This window comes from Leptonotus elevatus, chromosome 10 (genome assembly GCF_054856555.1).
Source record: "Leptonotus elevatus isolate MCC_2025b chromosome 10, RoL_Lele_1.0, whole genome shotgun sequence".
Lineage (NCBI taxonomy): Eukaryota > Metazoa > Chordata > Actinopteri > Syngnathiformes > Syngnathidae > Leptonotus > Leptonotus elevatus.
The window spans coordinates 21,550,969-21,567,132 of NC_141248.1; the positions used below are offsets into that span (position 1 = coordinate 21,550,969).

Sequence of the window (16,164 nt, forward strand, 5' to 3'; positions counted from 1 at the left end):
TCATCATTAATTAGGAAAAAAGTGTCTGCTATTTTGCTTGGTAATTTAACAGGCTCCCATAGAATGGATGTTGCGCATGCGCTATGTTACACTCGGGATCAATTTACTCAGGCGGGGAAACTCCTAATGCGCATGTGTCACTGTTCACTGTTCACTGGTATATTTGACTCGGAAAAAGAAAATTCTCCAACTGTTGATCTGGTTTCTTTTTTGTTTTACAGAATCTTGTAGTATATGAAGTTTCTCTGGATCGTTTTAATTAATTAATTAATGCTTAAAATGCCTGGTGGCAAAGGAGCCACTGCGAAAGGGCCGGCAATTTTCACAGGTATGTATAAACTCTGAGTTTGGATTGTTTAGGCTGTTCTCATGTATTAAATCATTTTCAGAGCCATTCATCAGAGTAACAGAAAAGTCCAACTCAAGCCAGCATAGCCTTATAACATGGAAATAGAGCATTTAGCAAACACAGCCTACCTCTGTTTTCGTACAATAATAATACCAGTAGATGGCGCTGTTAAACTGTGCTATTTGAGTTTGAAATCGTGAATATTGGATTTAAAAAATCAATAGAAAGCACAGACCAGAGAATAAAAATGTAAACTTATTATTATTATTATTATTATTATTTACTTTCACATACAGGTGAAGTTCTGCCTCCCCTGACCACACATGGAGACAGACCAATGGACTATTTGCCACGGAGGAGGCGGGACTTCCGACTTCCGGGTTTTCGCCCATCAACTTTGTTTCTGTTTCCGGTTTGCGACGTGTGGGCCGCGTCCCAGTCCTTGCGCTTTTCTGCCTTTGTGCCTCTCGGTTGCGCGTTCCCGTCGACGGTGTGTAGTGTCTGTCTCAGTGTCGGAAGCAGTTCAAATAGCTGAGACGCCCTCCCGCCGATGAGCAGGAGCTAAGCTGCTTAGTTTTGTACATTATATTCAATTGTGCTATTACAGTATGTGTTTGTAACGCACAAAAAAGTGCTGTTTTTCTTATCAAACATGTTACACGTTTTTGTCCATGTTGATTCGTGGGCACATTCAAAATACATGTTCACACACAGCGGAGGGAGGGGGAGAGATGGGCGGGGCCAGGCTGCATCTCGCTCACGCGCGTGTATGTTGGTGTCGCGCGCACGCTCCTCTGTGGTCGCGACTACGTCAACGTGCACGACGAAGAAGGAGGCGCGCACGGCCGCGAGTACCGTTTTGTCATCTATTTTCATCGAAAGAGGCTCATCACGACGCGGCTCGGAGCAGGTGGCAATCATGAGCAAAGTGCACGGGGGGATGAAATGCGTGAAATATCTGCTGTTTGTATTCAACTTCATCTTTTGGGTGAGTCCGTTCGCACCAGCGTAGGCGAGAGATGGCATTGATTGACATGACATCATTTTGTATTTGTTGTTTAAAGTTGTCCACTGGGAATGAGTCGCATGCAAATGTGTGCGTTTATATGGTCATGGTTAGGCTTTGTTGTGCAATTCCCGAAACAGCGAACGGTGCACAATATTTGTCGACAGTCCACAATGTGCATAATTATGTTGATGCTGCATAGAAGCAGCTCAGCCCACCTCCGCCTAAAACATGTTATGTGGTCACTTTCATCCTCTAACAATGATATCATGTTTTGTTGCGGGTCAAATTTAGATTATTTTGAACATCTAAGAATATATATATATTTAAAAAATAATAATTCATCATGCAGGCCTTATTTTTTTTATTTTTTTTTTAAAAAAAGCCACTTTATTCTGCTTGTCTCGTTTTCTTTTTTCTTTTTCAAAACATACAGACGTTTGAACTTTTCTCATGCTAATAAATTCATAACCAAACTTTTGCCTGATGGCGTTTTTTTTTCTTTAAGTATTGAATTTAAATTCAACTGGGCTAATTCATTTAATTTTCCTTAAAACTATATTATACATTATAAAATGAAATCTACTGTATTTTTTCCTTTAATTTTTTTTAACAATGGGTTGTAGTTTTCCTTTTCCTAAAAAAATATATCTAAAAAAGAAGGATGGGTTTAAGTTATACTACAGTCCTTTTTAAAAAAAATTCTCCCTATCAACTCATTTTCTGCCATTGACAGCTATAAACGTCAAAAATTCATTTAACTATTTATATTATTAGAATTTTTGTTAACAAGTGTATGAAAACTTAGAAATATTGTTTTGTACATTTAGAACAGCCCCTCAATTTTAATAATCTTTTCTTTAAAAAAAATTATTACAAATTTTAAAAAATTAAAAGAAAACATTATTAAAAATGATGGGCGTTAGGTGATTACAATTTTTTATCGTAATTAATTGCATAACTTCACTAGTTAACTGATGATTAATCACAAATTTTATATCTGTTCTAATACAATTTTTTTTTAAATCTAGGCTTTCATACTCTTGTTAACTAAAGTGGGAACAAATGTTAAACTAATAGAAATAGTTCAAATTAATTTTTGACGTCTATAGCTGTCAATGGCAGTGAATGAGTTAAAAAACAACAACAATTCCCTTCGATGCATTAACTTTGCTGGTTCGAAAGGAAGACGCAGATGTGAGCAACCTTGGGCTGGTGGGCCATCTGCGGCCTACCTGGGCCTCAACTGGCCCGTTATTCCCTCCTAAAAGCACGAGGCCTCAAATGTGCCACTGAAAACAAGAACGTGCATTTTATGGCTTCTGATGACAAAAAAATAAAAAATAAAAAGCAATTCATGTTTGCATTTGCATTATTCTCATGTTGCACACCGTGTGACATTGTGCCGTGACCTTGCAGCAGGAGACGGCCTTAATCTTTGTTTTTTGTCTGTCTCGCTTCTTGAGGAATGTTCAGATAAGAGGACCTGCCATCAAAGCAACCGAGTACGATAATATAGTCCTCCAAAGGCCGTATCAATGCATCATAAATATTATGAGCATACTTATGTGAATATTCTGTGGATAGACATAACTTAAATAATAATAATAATAATAATAATATTTTCTGTTGGTCAGTATGATACCTGTATTATACTGCCCCCAGGTGGCCAAGGTGAACAATGTCTTTACATTCTATTTAATGATTTCATTTACTCTGCCAGTAGTTCTCAGCTGTTGTCACCCGGGAGCCGCGTCTTCTTATTGTTGCAAAGTCGTGACCTACTTTTATAGAAGTTAACAATAAATCTTTTTTCTGGTGTTGTTTCAAAATAGCCTCAAAAACTACATGAAGATGGTCAGCAAAAACAAGCTAATGTTCGGCCTGCAATTTCATTGTGCTAAGCATCAATGGTCAAAAAATACTTAATTGTATTCTCTTTTTTTTCTTCCCCCCAATGATCGGTTCTTGGGATTTTATTCTGCCAAATATCAGAATTGACATTGGTCTCAGAAAATCGTACCTAAATTTGAATACTATATTTTGGTTCCTAGATCGAGTTGCTATAATCCCAATAAGAAGTATAGCAATCCCAAGTGAGCTTTATTATCTTTCTAAAACCGTATCGCTCTTGTATTGGCTCTCAATAGCATCAGTGATGGACTGGACAGCGTAATAGTCCGATTGAGGCGCTCCCAATCATCCAAGGCCGCTGTGTCCAATGACCACTTGTGTGTCATAAAAGGAGACAGCAGCTCTTTGTTGCAAGGAGCCCGTGGGACCGACGGCTCTTGTGACGGCGGCCAAAAGAGGCGGAACGTGCGCTCATGTGGTGGTGGCTTTTTTTGAAGAGGGGGTGAGGTCGTTGGATTACGTCACCCCCTAGAAAATACTCACCCAACCCTGACGGCTGTGAGGCTGGCACGGCCTGTGGCCCAAGTGCATCATGGAAAATATTTAATGCCTTGAGATATGACTTGAATTTGTTCCGTGGCCATGCTTGTAGCTCAAAGCACGTGTATATCAAGTCATCTTCTCCCATTAGAACAGGGGTGGGCACACTCGGTCCTTAAGGGCCGGAGCCCTGCAGGTTTTGGATGTTTCCCTTCTCCAACACAGCTGATATATGATCAGCTCATCAGCAAGCTCTACACAAGCTTGGTAACCATCCTGTTGATTGGAATCAGCTGCTTGGCAGCAGGGAAAACTCCAAAACCTGCAGAACGCCGGCCCTTGAGGACTGAGTTTGCCCACCACTGCATTAGAATGTTCCAGCCTCACTGTTTTTATTAAGTAAAATAGTATGCCACAATATTGTACTTTATAAAAAACAGAGAGCAATGACTTAATTTACTCATTCACTGCCATTGACGGCTATAGACATCAAAAATTATTTTTAACTATTTCTATTAGTTAAAAAAAAAATTTTTGTTAACAAGAGTATGAAAACCTAGAATTTTTTATTGTACATTTAGAACAGATATATAATGTGTGATTAATTGTGAGTTAACTAGTGAAGTCATGCGATTAATTATGATTACAAATTTTAATCGCCTGACGCCCCAAATTTTTAATAATGTTTTCTTTTCTTTTTTAATTAATTCTATTTCTAAATAGTTAAACTTTTTTTTCCACTTTTGTTAACAAGAGTATGAAAACCAAGACATTTTTTTATTGTACAATTAGAACAGATATAAAATTTGTGATTAATCGTGAGTTAACTATTGAAATCATGCGATTAATTACAATAAAAAAATGTAATCGCCTGTCGCCCCAAATTTTTTATAATCTTTATTTTTTTATTGAATTTATGGCAGTGAATGAGTTTATTAAAATGAAAACAATTAACCGATATTTGCCAAATGTTTTAATCATTTCACTAGTCGTTTTGGGGGGGGCAGTATAATCAAATCAATTGTGCTCTTACATCATCCCATACTTGCGACTTTTGTGCTCCCTCAGTTATCCGGCTTGTTGGTTCTGGCCGTGGGACTCTGGCTCCGCTTTGATCCAGAAACGGTGGAGCTGCTGACAGGCAATGAAGCCCCCGACACGTTCTTCATCGGTATGTACTTGAACGCCCCTCCAGTGGTGGGAAACGGTGCAATAATCCACATTGTGCATCATGCTACAAGAAAATAGCGGACAGTATAATAGTCATCGTTAATGTGATTGGTGGTGCCGAATAGTGCTCTAATGTCTGACACAATGCATTACGGTGCAAAATAGTGCACCGCTGTTTGCCACTATAGAGTTCATCAAAATCCTTGTTTTTCCACATTGCCGCCTTTCTACTATTAAAAACACATGAATAATTAATGCAACCCAACAATACGGACCAAAACACTAACAAACCTTCCCATGAAGCTCATCTAGAGTATTAGCTAGAAAAACCGGATAGAAAAGATGGATGGCTGCCGGATGGATAGATAAGCAATATAGGGCATGTAGCCATGAAAAAAAAAAACACGCCATATGGTGCATCATCGTGTCTGTCTCTGCATTACGGCACAAGACTGTACAGTTTAAGGTTTCTGATTTGATTCCGCCTTCCTGTGGAAAGCACCACAAATGGGGCTGTCAGATTATAACAAACAGCTCAAAAGCTGAAATAGACAGTAAACACGACACCTTCAATGTGGAGCTTGAAAGGCCTTCTGTGGCTTTTGGTGTGGGCGCAGATGCTGAGAATGAGGCCTTTTCTTTCTTTTTCACCCTCTGTGTGTGTGTGTGTGTCACATGACTTGACATGGTCTCCCCCTCCCGAAGCCCCAACTCGAGGCTCTTTGGGAGGGGAAGATAACAGGAGAAAGTGACAGATGGAAGGACAGATCATTTAGCACTCATTTTGTATTCAACTGTTGAAAAACACACTGAATATACATACTAAAATCTTCTGTCTGGACAACATATACCTGCCACGTTGAATTCTCTGGAGGATGATTATATTTACTAAACAGCCAGAGCTTCTTTATAATTCTCCTCAGTCAGCTCTTTTGTTTCGGGAAAACAACAGCTTGCTGCTCTCCCGTGTGGCTTCATTAAATTTGTGCAGCCTTCACTCTCTGGAGCCGGTGTCCAACAATCGAGGAGGTGACGACATCCCTGCGGAAAGGCTAATGATGCTAAGTTAAGCTAACGATTTGGCTAGCATGGTGATTGGAACAAAAGAGCAGGTCCAGCGTGCGGAACAGTGCTGCCCCCTCCTTCACTCTGGTGAAAGGCTGAACTGCAGCTGAAATAACTTTTGTTTTTTTATTTTTTTACAATTTGCAGAAGTTTGTTTTAGAGTTACAACATCTGTTGTTTTTATGCGTCAGATTTATCAATCCCACCACCCGTGTGTTTGTGTTTGTGTCTGCAGCTGTGTACATTCTACTTGGCGCAGGAAGTTTAATGATGCTCGTTGGCTTCTTTGGTTGTTTCGGGGCCGTTCGGGAGTCTCAGTGTCTTCTCGCCTCGGTAAGTGTAATCACAGGTTTACGTTACAGTGGATTTAACAACTGCATGTTTTAAAGTGTCAGAATTAAAGGGATCACAATTATTCTGAATGCACTGATGTGCTTTTTTAAATGTCCCCTTGCAGTTCTTTGCCTGCCTGTTGATCATTTTCGCTGCAGAGATTGCAGCTGGTGTGTTTGGATTCATCAACAAGGAGCAGGTACCAAAAAAGAAATCGAAAAACTGCGCAAAGGTTTCAGGAGTGGGGTGTAATTTCGAAATGTTTGGTTAATATTAATAACAGCGTGGGGGGGGGGGGATAATTTAATACATTTGACCTTTAGAATTGAACTTTGTACAGATTTTTTAAAAATCTGCTGTATTTTAACCTGCATATATTCTACCAGATTGTCGAGGAGGTGCAAAAATTCTACAGCGGCTCCATCGGTGACGCGTCCAATCCTAATGCAACTGCCATCGCACTCATTTACCACAGAACAGTGAGTTATCTTTTTCATTTCCAGGTTTTGTGTCTCTATCTATGATATTTAAATGGAAAACAATAAATATTTTTTTTGATTTTCAGCTCAACTGCTGCGGGGGCTCGACGTCGGCGGCTACAACTGACCTGTGTGCTGACGTCCCAGAGGAGACCAAGGTAAATGAAAGCTTAGTGATTTTGTGATTGCGTCCACAAGATGGCGCTGCGAGCTCGAACTATTCGCAATGCTTAGTTGGCTCGTTTTTGTGTGTAAATGTTGATAAAATGGTGATTTTTAACTGATTTTACTTTTTTATTATTTCCTAATTACAACAATATGCTATATACTATAATTAATATATTATAATTTACTGTTTTACATGAAAGAAAAATACATTACATAATCAACACGTTTCAGTATATGAACCTGAATGTGATCTGCTCGCAAAGTAAGGTGTACCTAATGAAGTGTCCCATGTCCTTCTAGGACTGTCTGAGCGCCATTACAGATTTCTTCAACGAAAAGCTGCACGTCATCGGCTACATCGGAATCGGCATCGGAGGAGTAATGGTGTGTGTGTAATAATGAGTTGTGTCAGTGAATGCACCACTGGAGATTTTCAAAATGTCCATGTATGTGTGTGTGTGTGATTTCAGATCCTGGGGATGATCTTCAGCATGGTGCTGTGTTGCGCCATCCGGAACAGCAGGGAGGTCATATAGTAGTGGATCATACGACCCTGTTGGACCCTCTTCTCCTCACCTCTGCATATAACACACGCTCTCTGCTTGTGGCACGCTTCTGTGACATTCCTGCTGTAAATATGGACAAGTCTTCGCATGTCCTACATACTTGTGTGCCTCGTTATTTTGGAGGACTAGCCTGCCTTTTTGTAAGCTTGACTTCATACAGAATGTACTACGTACTGTACGTGCCTACTGGACAAGCCTTGTGCAACTAACAGTTGTTTTTATTACGTTTGATTTAAATGTGGGGCAGCACGGTACGGTGGCCTAGCGGTTCACATGTGTTTTGAGGTACTGGGTTTGAATCTCGGGCTTGCATGGGGTTTTCTTTGACTACTCTGGCGCCTTCAAATTACAAAGACATGCATGTTTGTTTGTTTTTTCAATTGCCCATAGGTGAGAATGTGTTTATGTGACCTGCGATTGGCAGGCGACCAGTCGAGGGTGTCAGCCACCTCCAAAGTCAGCTGGGATAGTCTCCAGCTCTTGACCCTAAATGAGAATCGCTAACAGAAATGGATTTAAATGTATATTACTGCAACACCAACCAATCTTTGTACTTTCAAAGCACAGTAGGTTTTAATCTTTTTTTTTTTTTAAACAAAAAGTGTAGTACTATAATTGTGAATGTACTGTACATTTTGGGTGTGCCAATAAAAACAGAAAATTTTATTTAGGTCGAAATGTGTTTCATTGTAATTGTGTGCCATCATTCAAATAAATGAACCAACAACGGAAGTAGATTGAATTGCATTATTTAATGCGTGTACAGTCATACGCAGTACCAAAATGTTGCATGTACAGTGTAATATTTTTTTCACTCAAAAGGCATTGCTGCGGGATGAAATTTCATATGCAAATGAACGGACTATGTGGACAACACACATATATTAACGGACACACATGCAGACAATTTGCATGGATGAGATTCACAGTGATGAGGTAACAAAGCCCTTTACACTTAAAAAAGTGACTGTAGGGAGGCCTTCAATGGCGTCACCCGCAGTAACTACATAACATAGAAAATTGAAAATCCTTGAAAATAAAATAGGTATGCATCTTTCAGCTCCTCACCCTCATGGAGGTGGGAAAAAAAGGAGCTACGGGACGAAAAAAAAAAGTAACATCACCAATCTGTGCTTGGTAAGGCTGACGATCATCAAAAGTGCGACCGCGTGCCGAGGCCGAGCGAGAGTTAAGCCACCAAAAGTGTTTCAAGTGCAACAACTCTTCTTCTTCCTAGCGTGGATGTAAACTGATACAACGTAGCTGCCAGTCGCGGTCATCCTTCTTGGCTCCAAGTGGTCCCCTCCTGTACGTGATGGTGACCTCTCACGGAGACAGGACGCTCAGAGGCGAGTTGTCCAGGATGTACTCGCCCACGCCCACAAAGTACATGACCTGGGCGATGCCAAACAGCGGGGCGATGACCAGGGCCCGGCAGCCGGCACCTTTCAGGAAGGCGGACGGCCCCTCTTTGCGCAGGATTTTGCTGTGGGCACACAGCAGGAGCAAGTTAATTTCAAAAAGGGTGGTAGTAGTTTTACAATCAAGTATTCTACTGGAGGGAAAAAAACAATATGATTTTGCATGATTAAACAATACCAATAGACAATTTTCATGTGACGTGCAGGTTTTGTTGAAGTCACTATGCATGTCACATGATCAGGTAACAACCAATGGTTCAGTTTCAAAAAAAATTTGAGCCGTGATTGGTTGTACCTGAGCAACTGTGATGCCATTTTCAGTTGATAATCACAAAATGGCTGCCCCGAGATGGATAAAAGCAAGTGGACTTTGCTGCTTAATTCATATTCCACAAACGCAATATTAATCAGAATGCCATGTTTAGAGACTAGTGGGGCTGCATAGAACATATTATTGGAAAGACATTTTTGGGGGGGTTGATTTTTCCTTTAAGAGGATCCGATGCATGCGGTTGTTATATTTATGAATTAAGTACAATGACATCCACCACACGTGTCTGTGGAGCTCATAATCTGTCCACCAGCACCTCGATCAATTTGATCAAAATCGCATGACACCACCTGTGCTACAACTTAAGACCTCCTTTGCGCGCTGGTTTAAAGTCTAGTCTACTTTCAGCCACCAAGTTGTCAGGTACGGCATGCAAATGAAACTACCCTCAGTCCCCAGCATGGTGAAGCACCGTCTGCAATATTCCCCAAACAGGCGAAACTAGGCTTGCACCAGCATGAAAATCAAGACGCGCCAGTTTTTGCGGCAAGCGCGTCTACGAAAGCGGAGCCCATGGTCTCACCTGACACAGTCCAGTACGCCACCGTAAGTCTCCTCAGCAGAGCCCTTGTTCAGTGACTGCAGTCTGGTCTTCACCACTGGAAATCATCAAAAGACACATTTAGAGACAATATATGTGATGTCAATTTGGAAATGTATTTATTATTTTTAGATATTTAAAAAAAATATTTATGTTTATTTATGGAAATGTATTTACGATTTTTATATTTATGATTTTACAAGTATTTATTTTTCTTTAATTTTTTATGGGGTTTGTGAACTTTGCATCGTTACATCATTGCGGATGCTCCAAACACAATTCCTTTTCTTTTTTTTGTGACGCTTACAATAAATCCTGGAATCAAGAATCTGAAAATAACAAATATTGCTGATGATGACTGAGGCCTCACCATCACAGGGGTTGACGACCACCGCGGCAGCAGAGCCCGCCGCGCACCCCGAGAGGAAGGCCCAGTAGAAGGGCGACGACTGCTCGGCGCTCGGCTGGCCAAGTCTGTTCAGGTTGGCGAACAACGGGAAGTAGACCACTGAGAAGGGGACATCCCTGAAGAGCAACAGAAGACATGTTACATTTGAAGACACCCGCACGTTTTGAGGGGGAAGGCGCAGGATTTTACCTCATGAGCGTGGCCCCCAGGCCTTTGTAGAGCCCCTGGATGCCCTGCGTGCGGAGGAGTTCCCTGGCAATTTGCGTTGCCGATACGGCTCGCGGTGTCGCCATGGTGGTCACGGTTCTCGAGGAGTAGGAGCGGCTAAGCAGCGGGTTGGTTACCACCAGCTTAGAGGGAGATGTTATGACTGGCTTTTGTTGCTGCGCAACTAGAGAGATAAGATAAGCAAACATGAATAACACCACCACTGTGCGTGAATTCGACATTAATGCAGTCCCATTAAAAATACTTGGATGATGCAAACCACTAATAAAAATGAAACATATCCATAAAAAAATATTTAAAAGTACATAAAATGGAAGTCAACTTTATGTAGAAAAAATAATTAAAGTGGAAGGCAACCATAAACATTTCTTGACAATAATGTTATATGTGACCAAAATCCAGCCGTTCTTATTCATCTCAGGGGTCGGCCATTTTGCCACTTGCTGTCTGTCGACTGAATATGACATCAATGTGGCCCAGGCAACAACCAATCAGAGCTCACCTTGTTTTCTGAAGCTCCATTGTGATTGGTTGTTACCTGAGCAACAATGATGTCTTCTTCAGTCGACAGCAAGTGGCAAAATGGCCGCCCCTGAGATGAATGAAAAAAGGCTGGATTTTGCTGCTTAACTCGTATTCTGCTTTCTCTGAACGTGTGCTTACCGAGTCTGCCCGCGTCCTGCAGCTGTATCTTGAGCATTTCCATAGGCGTGGTGACAATGACTTGACACATGCCTGCGCCGCAGCCAGCCAGCATCTCTTTGAATATCGTCAGACCCTGACTACAAACACAAGCAGCCAACAGTCAGACTCCATAATAAGTCCATTAGCTTCCACAGTTAAGTGGGGACTCAAAACGAGAGAAACCGCACCCATTTCTTGCTAAGTGGTGCCGGAAAAAGTCATTGGCGGCCAGCTTAATGGCCTTCTCGGGCGTCACTAGAGTCAAATTTACGGCGGCGCCTAAGGGGCAAACAAAGTGACAGTTAGACGTCAAGTCGTCAGATTGGTCTTCGCACATGCATAACACAAATATTCCCCACCATTATCATTACACAGTCCTATATGATGCAAATAAAAGACAAAGAGATGCTTAAAGAGAAGCTTGAGTCATAAAGGCTGTTACAGATATAAAATAAGGAAGGAACCAAACAAGACAGACATAATGATTAAAATAAAATAAAAGAGAGGTAGATGCAGACATTGAGACAAAAAGCAGCAAAGAATAAGATGAGAACACAGAAGAAGGTGTTAGTGAAAAGGAACGACAGAGACAATGGTGCGTGATCAGACTTTGGCCAAACTTGAAAATAGACCCTTGTGAGTTTTCACAAGTCATTTGCAAGCTCAAGCAAAGCTCATGACAGCACGCTCCAAAAGTCTGGAAAGTGAAGGACCAGCACGGATGTTACTGACAAAAGAGTTGACACAAGAAGACAAGTAAAAAATAGCAAAAACAACATATGTGCCTGTAGTTAGGAATAGAGCAATATATAGTAAGGACCATTAATGGTTTGGTTTGCCTCCAGCGTGGCTGCGCCTTATCGGCTAGCCTTCAATATCCCAAGGGCACCCATGTCTGTAATATGAAAAACACAGATGCAAACAAACAGCATTCCTCACACAGGTAGAGACCCACAAGATAAGGGCCTCAATTTTTCCTCGTTAAACACTACGGCCACTTTTATTTTTATGACATTGAACAATCATTTAAAAATATTTTCAGAGTTTTGTTCTTTTATGTTGACAGCATTGCTATCATAATTAGCATTGAGAATGGTTGGGCATGTCTAAAAACAGCCACATGACTAGTTAAATGTAGTAACCTGTATAATCAAAAAGTAAAATTAAAACAAAACCTGCTGACCCCGTTTGTACTATTAAAGTGCAGCTTTACATTAGCAGTGAAACCTCCAAAGTCAAAACAATCCATGACAAAATTAGATATCCAATAGAACAAAGTCATTTGAATTGTGACTGGTTGAATACATACAGACGCATAAAGAAAAAGTTCATCACTTTATGACGAAAGCCTATATACAACACTAACACTACAAATTCTTGGCCTATGGTTATCTGTAAAAGTACCCGTTCCTTAAAAAATAAAAAATAAAATAAATAAATAAAAACTCTAGTAGTCAATCCTTTAGCTGCTTGATGAGCTGAAACGTTGCATATGTCACACGTCATGATGTTCTGAATCCTAGATCATAAAACATTTCTGGAGCATTCAACTTTGGAGGTTGCACAATATAGAAAATATTACCCTCTAGCTAGTGATATTAAACAACACATCCCAATCTTACCCTCTCTTTACAAAAATTCCTCTTCGAGCATTTCTAGTGATTGCAATCATTACATTTGGAATCTTACCTCTGTACATGCCAAAGTAGCCATCGGATCGAACTGTTTTCACAAGGCAGTCCATCCTAGAAAAAAAAAAAAAATTAAACGATCAAATGTTGTACACACAGAAAAATGGGCAATTTAAAAGTGACATTTATTGTTGTTACACCAATGTTGGATTTGCCCTACATGGTTCTAACTATTACGTTTTTTGCTGTCAAGTAAAAAAGTGAATCTATTCTGCAGTGCTAATGCAGCATTATTTGCCTCAAATAGGCCATGCCACATGTTGCCACATGTCGCCACAGTCCATTCACTAAACATGGAATTTCAGGAATTGCTCCCGTTCACACAGAATATTGCACCAGAGGGGGATAGAAACACTCATGCCTTTTGAAATCTGAGCACAGCAGGGTGAACAATGCCCTGGGAATGCATCTTGGGCAAGACTAAGCATGGTTACTCACATGCTCTTGTAGACCTGCTGTCCTTGTCTTTGGTTCTGTAACCTCGTCTTTACCAAGTCAATGGGGAAGACGCAAGTGACGCCAACAATGCCGGCAATTCCGCCGTTGATGAGCTTGGCTGGGAGGCTGCAAGAAAAAGAAAAACAATTTCACGAAAAAATACATTATAAAAACTAGTGATTAAATCATTCTTACATACTGTTCATTTTAGATTCAAAGGTAAAAGGAAAAAAAACATACATACCTGATGTGCTGCTGAGACATGATGACTTTGGATTAAAGATGTACAAGTATATTTGAACTCGCAGTCAAAAATCAGTGGAGATTTCTAGACAGATTAAAACAAAGTAAGCAGTTAGTAGTTACTTATCTGGTGGACACACTCAACTAGAAGCACTAGTGTAGTTAGTGTAACCACAGCTGGTGGGGGGCTTATATACATTGAGCTCCTGATCCTGTGACGTCACAATGTACAACCAGTGGGCGTGCACTACTTAACATTCCGGAAGACCAAAAAAGGTGATGAGTACCACCATCGCAAAGAGACAGAAAAGAAAAGGAACGTCTCGATTTTACCGCCCGGTGAAACTCGAACATAAACGCTTAGATACACGCGTTTCTCTACGTTAGCTGCCTTTACTCTGATCAATGGAGGGGAAAAAAAGGGGGAAAAAATAAAATATATTCGACAATATTGACTTAGGTTTTAGCCCATCAGAAACATTGTAACTTGATCGGTAAACCAACATTAAGAGTAAGGACCACACTCCTATGAATAATAATAATAATAATATAAATAATAAACAAAAATCAAAAACTAAATAAAGGTCCCACGTTGCATTAGCATTCCACCTTCGTCCTAACATTAACATTGGCTAGTCATAAAAGAATCCGGGACAATGACGCAAAATAATCACACAAAGTGCATCGTTTGAACGTTAAAGTACTCGTTACATGATGTGAAATAACCCACTCACCTAAATTTATCCGCGAGTCTTTTTGTAATTCTTTGCTTATTAGCGATGTTAAGTTTCAGAGAGGTCTGTCAACACAACCTTTTCGACTTGAGAAATTCTTCAGAATGAGTGGAAATTTCCATTGATTCTGTCGTTTGAGTAGGACTTGGACACGCCCGCCCCTTCACCGGTACATAACCAATCAACACCTCCCTGGTTTGCCTACACGACGCCCATTTTGGCTGCTTTTAAGCCGCTGCTATTGGACCACGGAGTGATCATTTAAACTGTTCCGCAAATGAATTGTATAGCTTAACAGGGGAGGGCGTAACATGAAAAGGCGTAAAAAAGAAAAGAAAAAAGGAATGCTAGTGATGATTCCGAAAACTTGTATTTAGTTTAAAGTTAATTATGACACAAAGGTAACATCGCATCACTGTAAATAATACATTTCACCAACAATAACTATTGTGTGAACACCTGGCTTTCATATCATGTCATTCAAACTTTTTTTTTGTATTCTGCTGAGGACAAGTACAGTACTAGAAGTAGTTTTATTGCAGTCTTCTAAATGTGTGTGCCGTGTAAATTTGCATACTGCCTTCTACATGAGAAATATTTGATTATACAGATAATTTATGTACTTGCAATATGGTGGAATTTGAAAATTGTTGGGTTGCGCTAGCAAGAAAAGGTTAGTTTACTCTCCTACTGTAAAGAAACAAAACAAACTCAGAATACACCCGTTTATAATGGTCACATAAGGTTGAAACTATATGCCAGAAGGAAGAAAGCGCTCATTTTGTTTGCATTGGAAGTGGTTTATTTGATCTGACACACCCGATTGGCACAAAGTAGAATAGTAGTCTACATTCGTAAAGTACTTCAAAGTGTATATAAAATCTCACTTGAGAAATACGATGTCTGTGGCCCACGGGTCCATCGTATGGCAGTACAATTGAACTGATGCTTTCTGTTATTTAAGCACAATACTGACCAAAGTGCATGTTGTTGTTTTTTCAAATAGACGAATGGTATGTGCATCACATATTAGGCCCACACGCATAGGCTGATGATGGCTGCAGATTCCACAAAGACTCCATCCCACATTGCTTTACAAAACCTCATTGAAGGTCATTTGGATCACGCAGGCCTCCCAAAAGCTACCGTGATTAAGGTACTGTAATGTAGGGAAAGGAAACCTTTCCCTATGACATCCTTCCGCTCTGTGTCATCAACTTTAAATCAAGAACATATAAGCCTTTGTGTCAAAGGTATTCCGGGAACAGCAGGGATTATAAAGACAACGAGGCGGACATCACATGATGACGGGAGCAATGTCATCGTTTCACATGACGACGCGCATCATGCATTCCTCCCACTCTTTGAGCGACCATGCTATTAATACACTCCAGCTGTCTTCCCAAAAGCGGGTGAGGTGTTGGAGCTACACACGCTAGCCCCCCAGCTAACTCTATGGCCTGCACTGCCAAAAATGTCATGACTCTTATCACATCTAGCTGCCATTCCCCCCCCCCTAGAAGCGAATAACACCTTGGCTCAAACCACCAACGACTGGTATTGCTCGAAAGAGAGGTACCTTGAGATTTTCTTGGCAATGCGTCACACCACTTAGTGCGCACAGTCCAATGAAAAGAAATGTAGAAATATTAGCACAGTGTTGATAATGTTGACCCAGATATGCCACCACAGTGGACTTAAAAACAGCCATCAATTGTGGTAATGAATGCAGAATTGCAACCTCCAGAGTGACAACTAGTGTTTGGATATAATCCAAACTATGGCCTGGGGGCATTCGTGGCCCGCCATCCACTTTTAAGCGGCCAGTTTTATATACTGTACAACTTTTCTAAACATGCAAAGATGAAAATCAACTATTTTAACTATTATTAATCTACTTTCGACGGCACAGTA

The 16,164-nt window shown here is 40.5% G+C and overlaps 3 protein-coding genes across 6 annotated transcripts in view; 1 reads left to right on the plus strand and 2 right to left on the minus strand.

Annotated features, from left to right (window-relative positions):
- LOC147167598 (potassium voltage-gated channel subfamily A member 2) overlaps nt 1-6,019 on the minus strand; it is a 60,722-nt gene extending 54,703 nt beyond the window's left edge. For 2 of the 3 annotated variants that reach the window (XM_086087203.1, XM_086087201.1), the window contains exons 1-2: nt 5,771-6,019; nt 4,783-4,983 (exon numbers count right to left, since the gene is read on the minus strand). The gene's annotated coding sequence lies outside the window, so the exon portion shown is untranslated. Of the gene's footprint in view, nt 1-4,782; nt 4,984-5,486; nt 5,640-5,770 lie in introns of all 3 variants that reach the window. The other variant, XM_086087202.1, reaches the window with a different exon arrangement.
- Nucleotides 1,126-8,262, plus strand: tspan2a (tetraspanin 2a). The gene is made up of 8 exons (XM_086087207.1): nt 1,126-1,337; nt 4,818-4,920; nt 6,220-6,317; nt 6,442-6,516; nt 6,704-6,796; nt 6,883-6,954; nt 7,265-7,348; nt 7,435-8,262. The coding sequence occupies exons 1-8, from the start codon at nt 1,269-1,271 to the stop codon at nt 7,498-7,500; spliced, it is 660 nt and encodes a 219-aa protein (XP_085943333.1). The 5' UTR covers nt 1,126-1,268; the 3' UTR covers nt 7,501-8,262.
- Nucleotide 8,263: 1 nt separating this feature from the next.
- Nucleotides 8,264-14,414, minus strand: slc25a55a (solute carrier family 25 member 55a). 2 transcript variants are annotated; one of them, XM_086087205.1, is made up of 10 exons: nt 14,251-14,414; nt 13,518-13,601; nt 13,274-13,399; nt 12,834-12,889; nt 11,333-11,423; nt 11,124-11,242; nt 10,422-10,623; nt 10,194-10,348; nt 9,806-9,881; nt 8,264-9,016 (listed from the first exon to the last, which is right to left on the minus strand). In XM_086087205.1, exons 2-10 carry the CDS (start codon nt 13,535-13,537, stop codon nt 8,857-8,859), a joined length of 1,005 nt encoding a protein of 334 aa, XP_085943331.1. In that variant the 5' UTR covers nt 13,538-13,601; nt 14,251-14,414; the 3' UTR covers nt 8,264-8,856. The 2 variants fall into 2 exon arrangements, with proteins under 2 accessions (XP_085943331.1, XP_085943332.1); XM_086087206.1 differs by lacking the exons at nt 13,518-13,601; nt 14,251-14,414 and having other exon boundaries at nt 11,333-12,039; nt 13,274-13,365.
- Between the last annotated feature and the right edge of the window lie 1,750 nt (nt 14,415-16,164).